Here is a 21,128-nt window from a genome sequence, read left to right as displayed (position 1 = left end):
ATGCAGGCGATAGGTTACACTTCTGGTAATGGCAGACGAGCTAATCCGGACCAACCCTTCCTTGGAGCATAACTAGAAAAGCTGGACCAAATATTATAAAACCTGTTTGGAAAAAGACATCTGTTTGAAGGCATGGAGGGCAAACAGGACTGTGAAGGACTACAGGGCCGAGAGCAGGCAGGAGAAGGAAACCCAGAGAGGGGAGCCCAGCACCTGGGAGGCGTTCCCCTTAAGGAGCCGCTGATTCTGATAAGAGCTGCTGCAAGGCTGGCAAGCTGAGAAGAACTGGTGACAAACTTGCAACTACAGTCTGAGAGCCAGGGTGACCCAGAAAGAGCCAGGAGTGAAGGGCACAGAAAGATTAACAATGCATGCAAATCCAAATACTCCTGACTGTGTAAAATAATGATGACAATGACGTCACCTCGTGAAGTTTAAAATCTAGAGGGAATTAAAATACATGGCAATAGCATTTAAGTTGGGAGGAAAGTAAATGGGGTTTCAGAGTTGTAAGGTCCTTTTCATTGAATGAGAAGTGGTAAACTTACTAATTTAAAGTAGACTCTAATAGACTAACAATGCATGTTACAATCTCTTGGTAATGACTAAAAGAATAACAAAAGAATGTATAACTAACAAGCTAAGAGAAAAGGAAAGAGAATAATAATAATAATATAATCAATACAAAAGAAGGCAAGAAAGGAGAGAAAGAGGGACACAAAATAGGCAGAACAAATAAAGCAAATAATAAGATAGTAGATTAAAACTCAAATATGTCAGCAATTATATTAAATGTAAACGGATTAAATGTGTCCATTAAAACACATAGATCGTTAGAGGATAAAAATAAAAAATAACTACATGCTGCTTACAGGAGAAAGTTTGAAAGTGAAAGAATGGAAGATATACCATTTAAACACTAACCAAAAGAAAGCTGGTAGACTTTAAGGCAAATAGCGTTATTGGAGTGAAAAAGAGATAACATGTGGTGATAAAAGGTTCAGTTCTCTGGGAAGATATAAAAAGGCTGATTTTTATATGCCCCCCCCCCCCGCAATACAGGCCCCCACAAACTTAAGGCAAAGCATGTAAGCAGTTCAGATTTTGCCTGGAATTGAGTGAGCTGGTTCGATTCTACTGTCCTCTCAGGAAGTCTCGGGTCCCTTAGGCCTGTGGAGGTGTGAACATCCAGGGCCCTCTGCATAAAGCCAGAGTTTAAACATACCCATTTCCCTGCAACCCAGACCATAAACAAAGCCAGTTGCTTCCCCTGGGGCTAGTCCAAGAAGCTGTGATTGTTCCCGCCCTGGAGGAGACTCTCTAGCACTCACTAAGAGGTGAGGTGCCTGTATGGCGCTGTCTATACAGAGCCATGTGTGCTGCACATAATCATCAGTTCGAGGGATTTCCAAGAATAGCTTTGGCCACCCTGCACTCTTTGCAACAACCTAATCCTCACTTTACAGGTGGCTCTGCTGTAATCCCTTCTCAGTGTGAGGGTGGTGACCATGCCAGGGTTTTCAACTTTCAGTTCTTCAAATTTGGCTTATGTGGGAGCCAAGCATACAGATAAAGCCTGAGGCCCAGACTCATTCAAAATGAAGACTCCACTACATCAGTGTCCTCTTTAAGGAAACAGTTGGACGAACTGCTCTCAGAACCAAGTTCCAAGGACAGCCGGCAATCTGGTGACACGCATTTTTATGTGAATGCATGCTTCTTCGCCATGGCGGCCAGGAAGCTCAGAGTCGCAACGGTGACTCTCTCAGGCATTCATTTGTTCATCGTATTTTTCTTCCTTTTGTTTTTTCTTCATACTCATTTCCTCACATATTTGTTAGTCTTATCCTATATACCATCTGTAATTAGTTAGAATATGTCAGAACTTTTTGGAGAAAGGCAGATTTTAATTAATTAAGCTCTACTCAAAATGCTGTACATGACGGTATGTTTTAAGGGTCGACCTGTGTCCTCCTCAAAAGATGTTGTGTACGTGTGACCTTATTTGGAATTAGGGTATTTGCAGATGATTGAGTCTAGATGAGGTTGTTAGGGTGGGCCTTAGTCCGATGATCGTGTCCTTATAAAGAGGAGAAACCTGGACACAGAGACAGGTGTGCATGCAGGCGAGCGCCATGTGAAGACTGGGAAGTCAAGGAACTGCCAGAAGCTAGGAGAGGGTCCTTTAACTGATTCTTCTCAAGTACCTTCAGAAGGAACATGGCCCTGCAGACACCCTGACCTTGACCTCCAGGACTATAAGACAATGAAACTCTGTTTAAGCCAATCAGACTGTGGTCCTTCATTACAGCAGCACTAGGAAACTAATACAGTATTCAAAAAGATTTCAGCTGATACACGATTTAACTTTAAAAATAGTTATATGTTTATATTAATGAGCTTTAGAAAAAATATCACACATGACTCAAACCTGTGATTTTTAGGCATGTTATTACTTAGGATTAGGCTGATGAGGCTATGTAGTAAGCAAATGACATTCTAGTTGGCACATGAGGAACCATGCAGTGGAGTGGTTAAGACCAGAGACTGCGGTCAGGTTCTTAAACGCTGACTTCCCTACTTAATGGCTGCGTGACCTTGGACAAATTCCTTAACCTCTCTGTGCCTGGGTTTCCTCTGTACAATGGTGCTGATAATAGCGGTACCTACTGCATAGGATTGTTTGGATAATTAAATTAAAGGTTACATTTGCGTGTGCAAAACACGGACTGGGAGCTGGTTCAGTGCTTGACACGAGCTGGCTCTTTGCCTGATGACTCAGATGTGGGAAGTCTCGTGACCGTGGCACGCTCGTGGAGGGACAGGACGGCCGGCCACCACCGCACTGCTCCCACCCCGCCGGGCGCGCCGGAAGGTCTCCCGAGCAGTCGCGATCTAGCCTGGGTTCCATTTCTTTCTAACAACTTGTTTTGGAGGAACTTTCTGAAAAGCCATTTTTATTTTTCACGTAGAGTGAACACCAGTACAGACTGGAGTCTTGTCGACTTGAGCGGCAGCCAGGGGAGCCAGTCGAGGTATAAAAGAAACCATGTCATACGGGATTGCCACCCACACTCTCCGCTTGCTGTTGGAGCTCCAAGTGCTGACCCAGGCCTATATCTTGTCCCATGAGACCGTCCCTCTCTGTCTTGTCCCATGAGACCGTCCCTCTCTGTCTTGTCCCATGAGACCGTCCCTCTGTCTGTCTGCCTGTTCGTATGTCTCTCCCTCCCTCCCGCTGCCCCTCCTTCCCAGCTCTTCATCTGACAAAACCCGATCTAAAATTCACCAGATTTTTCTGACACCTTACATGTTACATCTTCCTCTTCATCCCTATATACAATATCTCCACTATTTACAAAAATGACACCCCTTTTAACTCTGTCAACTGCTGTGACCTTGACATGCCTTTTTCCATATGTTGCTTCGACAGTGATTCCCTCTCCACCTCTACCTAGGCTTTGGTGTTTGCCAAGTCCCCAGGAGGCAGTTTGGTCGTCACTCTGCCCATTGGACGGGTCCTGGCTCCTCGTGGTGGTGGGTGTGGGCAATGCCCCACCTGCAGACACTGCTTGGCTGCAGCTCTGGGCTCACTTCCTGGCGAGGCGGCACAGGGTGGCAGGCCTCAGCCCACCGGCCATGGGCGGGGGGGCAGAGGGGCAGGGCCTCAGCACTACGCAGCTTGCCCAGACCCAGCCCCCAGCCCCAGTTGCCTGAGTCTCCTTTGCTAGTGGCACAGATTTGGAACCTACCCCAGCCAAGTAACAAGCCAGTGTCCCCCCCCCTCCAATCACTGCTGAGTCTCGGCTCTCCTGCCTCATCATGACAGGCTCCTCGCCACCCAGGTTCTTGTCCCAGGTTGTTCAGGATAAAATGTCACAACTAGTCACATGCTTACAATGGATTCCTCAGCAAGCCCGGTTACTGTCTGGGATCCAGACACTGGCACCGCTCAGAGACCGAGCCAGCATCCCCTCCATCCCGTAATAGCCTCTTTTTGGTCACCTCACATTCACTCCAGCTCCCGACAGGCCACACTTCATGTGGCAGACAGAGGGATCATGTTAAAATGTGAACCAGGTCACGGCAGCCCCATCTGCAAAGCCGTAGAGGTCTCCCCAACACCGAGGCCCTCTCCTGGTCTTATTACGTGCTCTGGCCCCTGCCCACCTCCGTACCCTCATCTCGGCCACCCTCCCCTCACTCAACCATGCCCAGCCTCCAGCCTTCTTTCTTATCCAGGCTTCCTTCTGATTCTAGAGCTGCGCAGCTCTGTCCTATCTCAGCACTTTCGCACGGGCTTCCCCTCTGCAAGGGGCAGGTCCTCAGAATCACCCAGGTCTCAGCTCAAGTCTTCCCTGCTCAGAGAGGCGTCCTCTAACCGCGTGTCAGTTATCACCCAGTTGCTACCTTGGTAGCAGGTGTCATTTCCCACCTTCATGTTTGTTATCTAGCCCTGCCCACTAGAGCAGAAACACCAAGACAGCAGGGACAATGTGTTGCTCATTGGATCACCGGGGCCTAGAACACAGTTGGCACATAGTAGGTACCCAATACACAGGTTTCTGGTGAGATCAAAGAAGATGATGACCTGCTGCCTGCCTGGGACCCCACCCAGGGTGGGACTGCCCTGAATCGGAGCAGCGCTAACCTGCAGCCCCAGGCCTGGGCCCTGCGGCCCAGCCCATGCACCAGGGCACATCCCCAGGATGCTCGCTGCTGGCCCCTGACTGCTGCCTTGATTCCCCAACCCAGGGCTCTGTGCACTGGACTGAACACCTGTGGCTGTAACATTGCCTGAGTCACAGCTATGCTTGCCAGGACCTATACACCCAGGCACCTCCAAAGCTACTTCTATGGCCAGCGGAACCCAGGGGGAGCAGCCTGGCTGTGAATCCTGACTTCACTGTGCTGTCTGTTACTCTAGGCAAGTAACTTCCATGTTCCCAGCCTTGTTTCCTCAACTGTGAAATGGGAAAAGGGGTAACAGTATCCATCCGGAAGTTCTGGGAGTTTTCTGCCGACACCCACACCCTTTGCCTCTGGTGACAGCTCTAGTGCCTCCTTCACAGAAACCCCCTGACCTAAGCCTGGCAATGAGGAGTGGCTCCGAGGCTTTGCTGGCAGTTGCGTGAACAGTCCCAGCTGACCCTGACCGAACACTTTCTCTGAGCCATGTGATCCTCTAACCAGACTATCTATCCAGCCCTCTAATCCTATAGCAACTCTCAGCGGAGGATGTTATTCTTATTTCTGTTTGGCAGATGGGCTCATGAGGCCCAGAGAGGTTAAGGAACCTGCCCAAGGTCACAGAGCTAATAGGTGGAAGGACAGGATTTATAGCAGGTAGTTAGGCTGTAGAGTCTTCCACACTTGTTTTCTGCCAGGGTTGCTGGGCTGTAAGTCCAGAGCTGCTGGTGGCCACCTCACCACCCCTAAGAGCCTATCTGAGAATAAAGGGCATGAAGAATGCTGAGCCGAGAGGTAGAGAGAGGCAGACTGCTGACATTTTAATCACCTGGACCCAGCTGTGCCAAAAGATCACACATTTGGACTTTTTAGTTACATGGGCTGATGGAGACTCTTTCCCTTAAAGCCACTCTTTTTATCATTTGCTATCTAAAATGACTTGTATTACATAGTCTTTTCCCCCATTCAGGTTTTGGGTTGTGATAGGGTTAAATCAGAGAATGCCTGGGAGCTGCCCTGGCCCCAGCCCCTCAGCCAGAACTCAGAGCCTGCTGAGCCAGAGTGTTGGAGAGGGGTCGCCCCCAGGAACAGCGCATGACCCAGGACAGAAGGGAAGGTGTGTAAGAGCCCAACTCTCTTGTCCCTGGGGTGGGGAGTAGTGGCAAACGTGAAAGCTTGTGCTCAGCACAGCCCCCAGAGCTCCCCAGCCAGCCGGCACTACACTCATCCAGAGAACTCACTTGCTGGCGAAGCCAGTTTGGGCTCCCTCCCTTTCCTGTCCCCTACCAGGGACCACCTCTCAAATAAATTACTTGTTCTTGAATCTTTATCTCAGAGTCCGCTTCGGGGAAATCCAAACCAAGACAATATTTACATAGCATGGAACAGATGCTCAGTAAGTAAGTGGTAGCTATTGTTACTTTCTCCTCCTTCTTCCATCTGCCCTGAGCTGCTGGTGTTCAGGCCTCAGGCTCGGAGTGTACTAGTCCAGATCGCTGAACTGTGAGTATGGGGAGGGGCTGGCTCCCACCACCAGGTCCCTTAGCCTGTGCCTGTAGAAACAGTCCCTCCAGCTCCCCATTAAACATAGATGGAATTCCACAGCCACAGAAGTCGGGGGCCCCTAGCTCAGACCAATTGCCTGTCTAAGGAGGCTGGCTGGCTGGAGCTGGATTTTGCCCAGGGCACCCCAGGGTTCCAAATTTTTGGAATACCAGGATGCCTAAGCAATTTGAGGTCCTTTGGGTCACAAAAACCAGAAGCAAGTGGCCCCTACAGAGCCACTCCAGCCACTAGATCCTACCCAGGGCATGAGGCTGAGATGCTTTGCCTACAGCTCCCAGAGTGTGCAGTCTGATGGCCAAGGACACAGCGGTGGAGCCATCGCACTGGGGTGGGAGGACTGCGTCTGCCGCTTTCTCGGCTGTGTGAATTGCCCACGCGGTGCCTCACTTCCTCATTGGTGAAATGAGGACAACTGCAGGACCCACCTTAAAAGCTGGTTATAAAGACCGCAATTTACTTACAGTAAATTACGTGTATAATATACTCACATATGATATAATTAAGAGCTTACACTGGTGGCTGGCTCACAGTAAGTACTCAATCAATATACCCTCTCATTTCATTAGAAGAGTGGCAGATTGACTCTTCACCATAAGCTCTTTGGTACCTTTAGAATTTAGTACCATTTGCATGTATTAGTAAAGCCCATATAAAGTAAACAAATTAAATGAAAAGTAAAATCAAAAATAAAATAAATTTTCAATTATAACCACATATTTGGTCATAGAACAAGAACATAGGTGGGATGGTTATGTGTCCACTGGGCTGGGCCACGGGGAGCCCAGATAATTGGTCAAACATTATTCTGGGTATTTCTGAGAGGATGTTTGTAGATGGGATTAGCATTTTAATCAGTATAATAAAGTAGGTTGCCCTCCATAATGTGGGTGGGCCTTATCCAATCAGTTGAAGGCCTGAATAGGACACAAAGACTGACTCGCCCCTAAGGAAGAGCGAATTCTCCAGCAGACACCTTTCGACTTCATTTGCAACACTGGTTCTTCCTGTCTATGGCCCCTGAACTAGAACATCGGCTCTTCCTGTGTCTCGAGCCTGCCAATCCATCCTGTAGATTTGACTTCCCAGCCTCCACAGCTGCATGAGCCAATTCCTTATCATCTCTCTCTGTCTCTCGCTCTCTCTCCCTCTATTGGTTCTGTTCCTCTGGGAACCTTGACTAATAACACATTTACAAAAGGTCAGCTAAGGCCTCAGCAAAGAGGGTAATGAAGCAAGTACTCCTCCATCACAGCACCCTACTGAGCATGACACGGGCCCAGTCCCAGCCCTGCCAGGGGTCCCCAGAACTCTTACTTGAGCATGGCCTCTCCTGGTCTGGGATCACAGTGGGGAGCTGGGGATTCAGGTGTGGCTCAGGTTTGCTGGGAATGAAGACATCAGCATTGTCCTTCCGCTTAGCGGACAAATTCCTTTCCTTTTTATTACCTATAGGAAAACAATGGTTTACATGTCAAACACTGAGTGCAAGCAGAGCTGGGACATTCTGCTCATGTATCTGTTCATTTGTTTGTTCATTTATTCATTATAAAAAATATTCATTGAACCTCTACTCTGTGCCAGGCATCATTCTAGTTTGGGATTAGAGATGAGAAAAATGCAGACAATGAAACAAGTTCATTGAGAGCCACTGCATGCCAAGTACCACATTTTGGCAAACAAATTAAATATTCTAGGACACACACAGTTTTCAAATTTTACCACTTCTGAATAGGGACATGTCTTACCATCGATGAGTGTTGGGTTTAATTGGCAACATGGCACGACCAAGGACACTGGAGTAGAAAGGGTACAATAAAGCACAATCGCTGCCCTCAAGGCACTCACAGCCTGCTGAGAAGGAAGGCTGAATGGACCAGAGAGCAGGGCCGGGACAGAAGGGTTCTCGTACCAGGGTCACGGAGAAGCGTGTGGCCTGGAAGATGAGGCTGGCAGGTACACAGTGAGGAAGGGGACCCTCACAGATGACTAGGATATCACCAGGGGTGCAGAGCTAGGGGCATTCCAGACACAGAGAACAGTGTACCTGGAGGCCTGACAGCTGGGAGGGATGTGGCAGGTGAGCACCTGGGGCCCGGGCTGGGGAGTGAAGCCAGACAGTGAAGGGCCCACAGGCTGTGCTTTGGAGTCAGTGTTTCCCAAAGTGGGGCACCTGGACCCCTGCTGGAACAGGAGATGATTCCAGATGCCAGGTGGGCAAATATTTCTTTAAACAATTATATGTCTAAAGATGTATGGAAAAAATATGTAACCAGCATATCAGCTCTTGATTTCATGAACACTGCTTGGAACAATCCTAGAATTATGAAGAAAAGAAAGAGAAAGGAAGGGAGAGGAGGAGGAGGGAAAGGAGATGAAGAAAGAGAAGGGAGAAAAGAAAGGTGCTGGTTTAAATAACAGCTAAAAAAATAGTACAGATAGTTTGTGGAGACAGCAGAAAATTGTGGCTCAAGTTTAGGGAAAACAGCTCCAGGGCCTCAGAGCCAGCAAAGGTTTGAAGGTCAGCAGGAGAAGGCGGACACATTCAAGACCACTCTGTAGAAACGCAGCCCTGTGGCAGCGAGGCAGGGGGCTAACCAGAATAAAACAAACAAGCGGGGAGAAGGTTAGGTCCCTGTATATGGGACCTGGAAGGCAGAAAACCCAGGAAGTGCCTGCTAAAGTGCCATGTGACATGAGTCCCAGCAGAGGAAGTCCTGGGAGGAGGGGGCTGTGGTGGCCCCAACGTAGAGGGAGTCACAGAATCAAGGGCCCCACAGGATTCTTGGGAGCTCAGGGAAGGTGTTGGGGACTTGCGAGGGGTCTGTCAGTCTTGCACTAACCTCTCCACTGTCCCCTCTTGACTACGGTTAGGACACATGTAGCTCTTCACTTTCTGAAGGGTCTGCCCCCTGGCTGGCCTGACGCCCAGGGTCTTAGGGCAGATCGGAGTGTGAGAGAGGGCCACCATGTCCGACGGGACAAGACAAAGAATAGAGAGGGGCAAATGACCACAAGATTGGCTTCCCAGTGCTGAAAACATGCTGATGACAGCCTTCTGAGTGCCCAGGCATGCACTGCCTCGTTTGTTCCCCAAACCATCCTAGGGGATAGATGGCAGGCAGGATAATGGCCCCACAAGAATGGCCATGTCCTACTTCCTAGCACCTGTGAATATTTAGGTAACAAGGCAAAGGGGAATTAACCATGTTGATCAGCTGACCTTAAAATAGAAAAATCATCTTGGATTATTCAGATGGACCTGATGTAATCAAAAGGTCCTTAAACATAGAAGGACAGAGTTTCAGTCTGGGATGACGAAAAACTTCTTGGAGACAGGTAGTGGTGGTCATACAACAATGTGGGTACACTTAACACCAAATTGTGCTCTTAAAATGGTGAAAATAGTAAATTCTATGTTTCTTTTTTTTTTATCGTAATAACGCACACATGTGCATGCATAAGAGGGCAACAGAAGAAGTTCAGAGGGAGATGTGATTATGGAAAAATGGTCAGAGAGATGCAATGTTGCTGGCTTTAAAGATGGAGGAAGGGCCCAGAGGAAGGAGCGCCGTGGCCTCTGGAAGATGGAGACAGATTCTGCCCTAGGGCCTCCCAAAGGAACACAGCCCTATAGACTCTATGATTTTAGCCCAGTAAGACTCACACCAAACTTGAAACCTACAGAGCTGCAAGATAATAAATCTGTGTTGTTTTAAGCCACCAAGATTGTGGTAATTTATTATAGCAGCAATAGAAAACTAATACATACTATTACAGAGGAGGGCTCTGAGGTTCACGTCATTTGTTCTAGGTCACCGAGCTAGGGAGTGATGGAATTGGAATTTGACCAGGCTTTCCTGGCTTGGGGCCCTGCCCTTGACCACTTTATCCTCTGTCTACAGCTTCTTCCTCTCCACAAGACAGCCCTGCAGAAACTGTGGCCAGGTCTGCCTTGGCCATCAAAAGTCTATAGAAGGATATTTTCTAGGGCTTCAAAGGACCCAGACTTTGGTGTAAGCCTAAAACTCTTGGGTCCTCATGGAGAGTGGCCCGGGTTCACCACTGACCTCAGCATGCACTACACTCCTCTGGCCCTTTCCCTGTCCTTGGGTAGACCACGGCTTTCCCTCTTCAAGCCCTTTGTGCTCGCTGCTCCCTGCACCTGAAACGCTATTTCCACGGCTGCTTTCTCCTCATATTCCCGTCCTAGCTTAAACATCGCCGCCTCTGAGAAGGCTTCTATGACCATCCAGTGTCCTTCTCTGACCCCCATTCCCCAACCAGTGTCCTGTTTATAATCTTCACAGCATTCAAGGCTGCAGGAGGTGTCATTCTCGCCTCCTTCCCAATCCCTAAGCTGACCCGGCCCTCCCCTTTTCCAGTTACTGGAAAGATGACTTCTGCCCTTCTCTGTGCTGCTCAGTTAACGCCCCTCACTCACAAGGAGGACAAATGAGGCGGGAGAGAATGGGGGCGGGAAGCCATCAGGGCTCAAACCGCCACTCCTCCCTCTTCTAGCCACTGGCAGCCCTCAAAGCACACAGCCCCTTCCCCCATGACCAGCTCTGCCGACACTTGGGCAGGGGGTCTGTCCTCTTCCAGGGGCAGTGCCAAATGGTCACCAATCCAGCTCTTATCTTCTATCAGAGTCCCATGCCCATCTCACATTTGTCTCACAACTTACAAGGGAAAACAGAAGGGGTGGGGGTATCTACTGGCTCCTCAAAGCCCAACTGTCACTTTGTAACTTTGTATGGTTTGTTTATTTATTTAGCCCAGTGATTAAGAGCTCGGGTTCTGGGCTCAGACTGCTGGAGACTGGATCCCGCTCTGCTCCTTCCTAGCTGGGTGACGCTGAGCACGTTATTTGACCTCTCTGTGCTTCAGTTTCCCCATCTGCGAACGAGTACAACGACAGGACTTTGCTTGGGGTTGTGGTGAGGATTATGTAAAGCTCTTGAAACAGTGCTTGGCACACGTTGATAAGAACACAAGAAACACTGGCGATTGTCATTATTTATGTGTGTGTTCACATGCTTTACTGTCTGTTTTCCCTGCTAGGATGAAGTGCTACGGGAGAAGTGACGGCCCGGCTGTCTCAGCACAGTGCCTGGGGCATGATAAGCGCCCAGGGGAAGAATGAGTGAGCAGCCCAGAGCCACGCGCATTTTCCGGTTTCCTGCTGACTGGTCTTGAGTAAATGCTCAGGATTAGTTTGGAACACCAGGGTCTGGGGAGACCTGACAGCAGGCCCTCGAACCTCCCTCCAGCTCCTTTCAGGGGGCGCCTGTCTCCTGCTGAGGCTGAGGAAGCCAGCCAGAGGCTGCGATGCAGGCGGGCAGACGAGGGCGGCAGTAGCAGGCAGGCGCGCCACCCCTCGGTGTGCTCACGTGCCACACGGCCTCAGTCAACGCGGGGCCTGCCAAGCAATCTAACTGGTAAAAAAAGGTAAAATGTCAAAAAAGTAAAGTTCTTTGTTTTCATTTTATGTCCCAGTATCACACTTAAACTGTGCCTGGGGTCCAACTGTCCTTCTGTGGCCTGGTCCTTCATACTTGCAAGCGACTGTCACGCCCCCACGTTTCCAGGGTGGGGGCTCTGTCAACCTCCTGGCGGCCCTCCCCCTCTCCCCACGTCCTGAAGCACACACAGCCCGCTGTGGCACACACCCGCGCTGTCCCAGCAGGCCTCACAGGAAGGAGCACGTGGGCGCTGCCTTGACCACCGGTCGCCTTAGCAGGTGGGCACGGCTCCCTCATTTGTTTGACTAAGATTTCTTGGGCAGCTTGAATGTGCCAGGTGAGTGCCGGATGCTGGGGATGCGAGAGAGGGGAAGAGCTGGCCCTGCGCCCTGGCAGAGCTCACACGCCAGATGGGGAGAAAGACAGCAAGGGTCAGTGAGACCAGAGCCAGGAGGACACCGTGGGAGCAGACGAGGCGCCGGCGGCAGGCCCTGCTGGCAGCACGAGCAGGCGTCCAGGAGGAAGCGGCCTCTGAACTGGGTCCTCAGGGGGAGAGCAGAGAGCCAGGTGTCAGGGTTTAGCGTGAAGAGGAAAGGTAAGGGAACGGGCCAATCATGGGTTTCGAGGTGAGGGACATGAGAGCACCTCTGAGGGACAAAGATTCCCTCTCTGAGGACGTCAACCTTTGGGTGTGGCTGCCTGTTATTATGTCCCCCCACAACTCATATGTTCAAGTCCTAACACCCGGTACCACAGAATGTGACTGTATTTGGAGACAGGGTCTCTGAAGAGGTAATTAAGGTAAAATGAGTCAATTACGGTGAGCGCTGATCCATTCTCACTGGTGTCCTTATACGAAGAGGAAATTAGGACACAGACACGCACAGGGGAAAACCACGTGAAGACACAGCCAGGTTCGACCCAAGGAGAGAAGCCTCACAGGAAACGACGCTGCCGACTGCCAGGTCTCAGACCTCCAGCCTCCAGGACTGTGGGACGATAACTTTCTGTTGCTGTTTACGCCCCGCCAACCCCACCTCCATCTGTGGGACTTCGTTATGGCAGCCAGAACAGACTAAATTAACTCACTAACTGATTTCAAACATTCCCTCATTGCTCTTTCCTTAGGTTCACTCGTGCTTCCCGACTGGCTGGTCTTGGTATTTTGTTCAGAAACTATGACACACTCAGCTTTGGGAAGCATGTGCTCAGAATGGAGAGGGAGCAGCAGGTGGTGGCCGAGCCAGCCTGGATGGAGGGTGAAGACTGCCTCGGGCAAGCCCTCCCCGGCCCCCCACCGAGTTTTTCACTCTACTTTCCAGAGTTTCTCTGGAGAACCTCCCCTGGTGGACACTGCAGTTTCTGCCCGCCCAGCATGCTTTCCGCCTCCTTCAGATTTGCCTTGATTTTCCTTTGAAGACTACTGTCAGTCCATTGCTTTGGGTGGCAATAAACACACCCATAGTCCTAGTAACTGGACCTCGCCAATTAGAGCCACTGCAACTAGTTCAGAGATGTGCGACCCAGCGTGGGTCAAGGTCCAGGCCTGAGGCTTCGGTTGGAGCTTTTAGGAAGAGAAATCCACTTCCTGATGGAGCTACGAAACCCCATGTCTGTCTGTGGAGCGCCTACCCAAGAATGGTATGAAAACAGGACAAAAGAAGGCAGAAGCAAGAGGAAGGAAAGGAAGGAGAGGAAAAGGGAAAGGGAGGGGAGGAGAGGGAAGAAGAGGGGAAGGGAAGAGGAGAAAAACGAGTCCTGCAAAGCCCTGGACTCCTTGGTTATCCAAGCCGACAGGTAGTCCCTTTCACTTAAGCTGACTGGCTTAGACACTGCTAAACATCCCACAACGCACAGGACAGTCCCCACAACTATCTGCCAGACATTTACCATCTGGAATTTCAGGATCATCTGGAGGCCTTTGGGAGCCTTTGCCTCTTGCAGTCAACAGAGACCTGACTGATACACCTCCCCAGGCTGCGAGGCGGTCTACCCAAAGCCAAACTCAAAACACCGCTGGAAACTTAAGTCCTCCGATTAGATCCAGAGATATCGAAGGTAAAGAAATGCCACAGTAAGACAGAGCTCACTTTTGGAAGCCGGGTTAAATTCCAGAACCACGAGGGTGTCTGGGCCCTGGGGAGGGCGTCCGTCTGTCTCCTGGTCCTCAGAAACATCCTTCTGCACTGAGTCCTCACTGGACAGAGGCGGGTCGTGTCTGGGATGGCCCACCAGCACCTGGTCCTCGGGCTCAGGCTCAGAGAGTACGTCTTCTTCGATGGAGTCATACTCATCACTGGAACAATCCTTTTGTTTCCTCTGTAGACTTACACTAAGCTCCAGACTTTTCCTCAGTTCCTGCCAAAAGTTGAGAAAAGTGAAAAATGGAATATGTCACTCTGAGAAAAACTCATTTGAAAACAGATCCTTAGAATCAAAGCACTATTCCAACCAAACTAATGTGTACCAAAATCATCTCTGTGTGTTGTCATCACTTTAAAGATAGGAAAACAAAGGGTGGGAACAAATGAGCAACTCTCTGGACCAAGCAGTATTTATAGTATTAATTGTGGTGTGGTATTCACATGCTTGGGATGCCACTAAGAATTTGTGTGTGGTGGGGGAGGGGTGGTGTGTGTGTGTGTTGGTTTGAGGGCTTGTTAAAAAAGACCGTGGGGTCGCACCATCTGAGTTTCTGATTCAGTGGGTTCTGGATGGAGCCTGAGAATATGCATTTCTAACATGGTGATGCTGATGCTGCTGGTCCAGGGATCACACTTTGAATATGAAATCCCAAAGGCCTCTAGATGACTCTGAAATTCTATATGGTAAAATGTCTGGCAGATAGTCGTGCAGGGCTGTCCTGCGTATTGAAGGATGTTTAGAAGCACCTAAATGTCAGAACGTTTGGCACTTAACTATAATTGCTTGACAATTTGTTCATGTGTTTCATCTCAGTGAGATTGTAGATTCACAATTTTTAGCCCAAGCATTAAGATCTAAGAGTAACCAGGAAATTTGTCACCAAAGCCAGAATACTTTTGAAAAAGAACAACATTACATTTACACTGGAACAAAGAAGCATAAACTGGACCGTCTGGGAAAACCAGTATGTTTGGTCAGCCTAGCTGCACTACCCCTGTGGCCCTCGTAGTATCTGAGACAGTTGTGAGAAAAGGAGAAGCACTCAGTGAAGGTTTGGAGGTTTGGTGGTTGACCAATAAACTTAATAGTTGTGTGGCGGGCTGAATAATGAGTCTCTGAAGATGTTTAAGTCCTAATCCCTCGGCCCTGTGAATCAGCGAGGGCTCATGAAGAAGTGAGAAGCACAGCGTAGAAAAATCTGATCATCTTAGAGAAATCATCCTCACAAGACCAATGACAGAAATATGGACATTGCAGGTGCTGCTGGTGAGGAAATAAGAACATGTCTGGAAACTAGAGGAGAGGGAAACCGGTTATATAGTGGCAGAATTCTAGCTGAATTGTGTCCTACGATTACGTGCTAAGTGGAACTTTGTAAATGATGGATTTGGATATTTAGCTGAAGAGATTTCCAAGGAGTGTTGAATGCAGTCTGATTTCTTCTTGCTGCTTAGAATAAAAAGTGAGAGGAAAGAGACAGAGTGAGAGAAGAACTATTAGGTAAAACGGAACTGAGGTTTGACTATTTTGGAAATTCTCAGTCTATCCAGGTTGCAAAAGATATTAAAATTAGGAGATTCCCTGTCAGAAAAGTATGCTCTGGAGAGAAAACCAATGGTGTGACTGGATAACCTTTCGCCAGTGCTTCAGAAAGATCCAAAGTTTAGAGTTTTCAGTCACACTGAGGGCTCTATGAAGATTAGACATGAGGCTCATGGATCCCATTAGACATCTCTGTAGAAGCAGGACTAGAGATGGGATTATCCAGGAAAGATCTGTGGATAAGCCTCTTGCCTAACAGAGCTAATTCTAGAAACATACGTAGGAGACTCTCTTGGTTTTTGAGAATGTCATATCAGCTTGAACTGAATGGGAGAGAAAAAGGATGAAATAAAAGACAGTTGTCAGACTCCCAAAATTCTACAGGCAGGAAATAGGTTTGTAAAATTACTTAGTGGCAAACACATGTTACCCTTCACGAAAGAGGAAGGATGACTCCGAGCCATGGGCGCAGAGGTGGAGCCCTGAGCCACAGAGGATTATTCCCGGGCCTTGAATCCTAATGGCATTTGCCCATTTGGATTTCAAAATCACTTTCCTTTCATTTTCTCGCTATTATAATGGGAATGTCTATAACTGCTATTCTATGCCTGACCCACCATTGTATTTAGAAGCAGATGACTTGTTTCACAATTCCTCAAATGGAGAGAAATTTTGCCCTAAAATGGGTTATGCCCAGTCTCACCCGTCCCTAATTTAGATAATATACATGATGAACTATGAGAACTTTGAGCAGATGAGACTTAGATAATATTTTTTGCTTGAGACTGTAATGTGTTAAGACTTTTGGGAAACTTGAGATGATATAGATGTATTTTGCATATGAGATGAATATAAAACTTTGGGGGCCAGAAGGCAGACTGTTATAGGCTGAATAAATGTTCCCCAAAGATGTCCGCATTCTAATCCCTGGGGCCTGTGAATGTCACCTTACATGGCAAATGTACTTTGCAGACGTAATTAAGTTAAGAATTTTGAGATGGGGGAGATTATCGTGGATTATCCTGATGGCCCTAATGTAATCACAAGGGTCTTTCCAAGAGGGAAGCAGGAAAGCCAGAATCAGAAAGAGGAGATCTAAGGCTGCAAGCAGAGGTCAGGGAGGAGAAAAGGTGTTACATTGCTGGCTTTGAATGAGGAGGAAAGGGATTCTCCCCTAGAGCCTCCAGAAGGAACACAGGTCTGCTGACATCTTGATTTTAGAGCAGTGAAACTGAATTTAGATTTCTGAGCTCCAGAACTATACGATTAGCCACTAAATCTGTGCTAAGTTTGTTACAGCAGCAATAGGAAACTAGCAGAGTTGTCTGTCTTTTACACTCTCTCCCTCCTACCCTGCTTAATACCAAGTATCAGTGATATTATTGAGCAAATAGAATACTGCCTGGCACATAGCGGGTAACTGACAAATATTTTCGGAATGACTATTTTATGTCAGTGCCTGGGTAGTGGCTATAAGAAGGGGTGGTGAGCACCCACATGCCTTGGAGATGGCATTAGTGATATAATCCTTAGCAAGTTACTTAACTCCTCTGATCTGCATTTTGGCATCCACAAAAATGGGTTAACTAATCCCTGTCTCACGGAACTGTTTTATTAAAGCAGCGTCTGAAATGGGGATGATTTCGCCCCTAAGGGGCTATTTGACAATGACTGGAGATGTTTTTGGTCACAACTAGGGGAAAGGAACGCTAGTGGCATTTAGTAGATAGAGTTCAGGGACATTGCTAAACATCCTAGAACATACAGAACGGTACCCCCACAACAAAGAATTATCTGGTCAAATGTCAAGAGTGGTGAGGTTGAAAACCCCTGTATTAGAAATGAGCACGCATATGTCAATGACATTTAAAAAGATAATAACAAGGTCTTCTAGTTGAGTGCACCGAAGTGGCCCATGCAACCGTCACAGAAACCAGACTTTGGTCACGGCTCATGTGTTCAAACTCTGACTGGTGGGCAGCTGGAGGTCAACAGATTGCTGCTCCTCCACAGCAGAATGTGACTTCCCGGGTGGCCTGCCGCTCAGTAGCAGTTTCAGGGACTGGAAAACCAGCATCCTTTACCGTGGAATAGTGCTCTGTACTTTACAAAACAATTCTAGTCTTTCTCTCATTTGATCCTCACAATAACCCTGCAGAGCAATTAAGTAGAATGAAACCTTGTGAAAACATGAACTCCTGTTAAAACGGGCTAGGCAACTGGCTCCTGTTCTCGGCCCAAACCTCCATCTCACATGGGGTTGGCTTCAGTCCCATGTCCTGCAGGGGTGGAGGCAAGGCCAGGCGAGAAAACAGTGGGCAAACCCCTCTCTCTGCATCCCCAGTATTCTCGCCCAGCTGTTGTGGAGCCAAACAATAAAACGAGGGCTGGCGACCTGGGAGGCTTCTAGCTGGGAGATTGCTGTCACTGTCCAGCAAATCCCAGTCAGTCCCAGGCCCCAGGAGAATCCCCGTTGATGACCGTGGCGGACTGGGATCACCAACCACAGTTAGCTCCAGAAAAGATCTGGATGAGGCATTAGGCTTCTTGAACCCATGGTCAGCTAAGCAGACTCCCTCCAGCTTCTTTATCACCTTCACAGTGTTGCAAACCTACATTTTAAGTTACTGCATTTTTGGAGTTTCCAAAATTGGAGAACAGAGGCCCAGCGCCTTTGAGCTGGTCCAACTTGTTGTAGTGATTAAATGGCAGAGCCATGACTTGTGCCCTTAGCCGCTGCTCCCTGATCCTTCTAGATTATCCAAGTGTAAAACAGACTCCCTTCCATTCTGTCAGGGACCAGTGAAAGGGAAGGAGGATGTGGCAACCAACACTGTTAATTTATTCACGCATGCAGGAGTGCTAGGGTTGCCCCTACGGGCTGAAGTAATGGTGGGAGTAAGATGGCAGAACCTCACACAACCACTGCATAAAGAAAAAGAAATGTAATCTCAGATGTGGCCAGGAGTGTAAAGGAAAGGGCCTGCCTAGATGACAGGACAGAGAGTGGGTGGGCTGAGGGAGCCCCTGAGGAAAGCTGGTCGGGGAAGCCTGGGTGATGACGAGCCGCCCAGTGAGTGTCTGGGGTACCATGTTTCAGGCAGGAGGGAGGGCAGAGGCCAAGGAGGTGGCAATGGCTGGAGCACAATGTGCACTGAATGAGGGGAGGGCAGGGAGCCAGAGGGGGTCACACAGGGCAGGGCTTCGTAGGCCTCGGGGCAGAGTCTGGATTTTGTTTTCTGTACAATGAGAGGCCACAGAAGGGTGCTAAGCAGAAATAAAACATTATATGAGTTCTGTTTTTAACGATCACTCTGGTGCCTGGATTTTGACAGGCAGGGCCAGGGTGGAAACAGGGTGAACAGTTGTGGCTGCGGTAGTCGGTGAAAGATGAATATGGCAGCAGAAGTGGAGACGGGAGATACATTGGGAGATGTATTTTGGAGGCCGAGATGGCAGAAATGACTGACTAGAAATGAACAATGTATATACTCTTTGACCAAGTCCCTCAAGGAATTTATCCTTCAATATTAAATACACAAAGATCGTTGAGGCATCATCATAATAGGGAAAGATCCAAATGTTCATCAATAAGAGATGGGTTAAATTACTAACGGGGCAGGCGTTGACGGAGCCTCAGGCAGCCCTTACAGAGAATGAGGTAGGCCATGTGCATTCACTCAGAAAGATAGCAAGAGACACTTTCAAATAAAAAGAAACGTCAAAAATGTACGTGTAGTATATATAAAGCCAATCTTGAAAATAATCATTGGTTTCTATGGATGTATGTACGCATATATATACAAGTCTGGAAAAATAATCACCAAACTACTAACACTGTTCTCTCTGGGGGTGACATTCTTTTCTGCTTTGTTTTACTTAATTTTTTATTATAAGCCTACTTCTAGCTTTTTAATTAGAAAAAAATGATATATTTACATTTATGTTTAAATCCTGTCCCTCACTCTTGCAAATAAATAAATTCTCCACAGGAACGGTAGGGACAGTAGTGTGGAGGACCCTAGACAGCCAGTTGTCTCACAAATCACTGATCTCTAGCCCTGGAACACATCGTCTGCAAAGGAATGACTCAGAAAGTGGTGAGCAGCAGCATCTGACTCCAGAAGATGATGGAGCAGTGTCTCTTTAACTTAGTGTATCCGATCAAGTGGTCCGGACTTAAGAACAACGGGCCACCAATCTCAACAGGATGAAACTTGGGAGACATAGTGTCCATACGCCCTTCTCAGTAAAACCCTCCTGGATGACAAAATTCAAATAATAAAGGGTGAAGTCAAGGAGCACAGACCTGGAGAAGCTGTGGTAAGGGGTCTAATAGTGAATGCTGAAGCCATTTAGAGACTGAATACATACTAGAGAACTGTGCACATTCAGGTTATGCAGCAGAATGTAATGTTCGAAACCTAACCCATTAGTTTAGCTAACAGAAACTGGAAGAGGGCAGGCAGCATGGCGCACCTCTGGCCTCACTATCCATAGCAAGGAGTCAATTCAAATCTATCTTAAATGGAAACAGAGAGTTAAAAAGATGGCAACTCTGACATCTTAATATTTTTTTTCATAATTTATTAAACTAATGAGATATTTTAAGAAATATTTCTTATGATAAAGAAATTTAAATTTCGATAATCCCTTCTGTTTCAATTTGATTTTGCTTCTGTCAAATAAAAATTTAAATGCTATAATTATATTTACAAAATATGTATAAAAAAGAACCCTCGATTCTGTATGGCTGGTAGCTTCTTCGCGAAAGAAAACAACATATTTGTTCACACTGGATGAGCAAACTTAAGTAACCTCTATTCTAATAATGCCCATCTGACCTAAAAGCACCTGTTCCAGGGGCAAAAGGGAGATGAACTAAGTAGCAATACTCCCTCAAGAAAGCCTTTCAAAACCTTTCCATCTGGAAAGATGAGGACCTGGGGTGGATCGCTTTGAAAGCCAACCTGCTAATACTTTAAAGGGATAACCATGCTGGGGCAGCTACCAGTTGCTTTGAAGCTGTCATCCAGAAATGTCTCTGTGAAAACCAACTTTATAGCTTTGTTTTACAACCTCATTATATGCAATTTCAGTGTTCGGTGTTTAAAATGTTAAGTTCAACCTCTTTCAAAAGAAAGCCCTCCGCATGGAGCCCAGGTTGGAATCGCTGGTGGAGAATGGATGGATGATGGGACTGCACACAAATCAGCCTCCTCGCAGGAGGGCCTGGGAGGAGGCGGAGGGAGGGAGGGATGAAGGACGACCACCGACTAAAACACAGCAGGGTTTTGATGGTCAGTGGATTAGTGCCTTATGTGCCTGATCTGCCTCTTTCTGCTGGGCCAGGAAAAAAGCAAAACCAGGCAGCCATAAAACTGTTTGCAGTAATAGTAAAATAACTATAACATCGACAACAGCCGTTACCAATTACCAAGCTAACCTGTCTACACACCTTATCCCATTGCAGCCTTTCACCACCCCAGTGGGTATCCTTATCTTATAAGCTCAGGGCACCTAAGTACCAGTCCAAGTTCACTTGGCTGGAAATGGCACAGCCAGTCTGGATGGATGACTGTCTGACTCCAAATTCCAAGGCTCTTTGCCACATGCCCACATTTATTCTCTGCCTGGCACCAGGGCGTTGTAAGAGAGTGGTCGCTAGAGCAAAAGGAAAGTCAGGGCTCAGTGATTGCCCGTGGACTTGCACAGAATCGATGA

General features: G+C 47.9%; 1 protein-coding gene across 4 annotated transcripts in view; it reads right to left on the bottom strand.

Moving 5' to 3' along the window:
• Positions 1 to 21,128, bottom strand: part of KATNIP (katanin interacting protein) — a 172,274-nt gene that overhangs the window by 75,829 nt on the left and 75,317 nt on the right. For all 4 annotated transcript variants that reach the window (XM_036226067.1, XM_036226065.1, XM_036226066.1 and 1 more), the window contains 2 exons: positions 13,808 to 14,075; positions 7,570 to 7,701 (listed from right to left, as the gene is read on the bottom strand). In XM_036226067.1, the coding sequence (XP_036081960.1) occupies positions 7,570 to 7,701; positions 13,808 to 14,075 (400 nt within the window). The remainder of the gene's footprint in view (positions 1 to 7,569; positions 7,702 to 13,807; positions 14,076 to 21,128) is intronic.

The sequence above is a fragment of the Rousettus aegyptiacus genome, unplaced genomic scaffold (assembly GCF_014176215.1).
Source record: "Rousettus aegyptiacus isolate mRouAeg1 unplaced genomic scaffold, mRouAeg1.p scaffold_m13_p_8, whole genome shotgun sequence".
NCBI classification, from domain to species: Eukaryota; Metazoa; Chordata; class Mammalia; order Chiroptera; family Pteropodidae; genus Rousettus; species Rousettus aegyptiacus.
The sequence above is the reverse complement of the archived record's forward strand: the minus strand, read 5'-3'. Positions and strand labels throughout refer to the sequence as shown.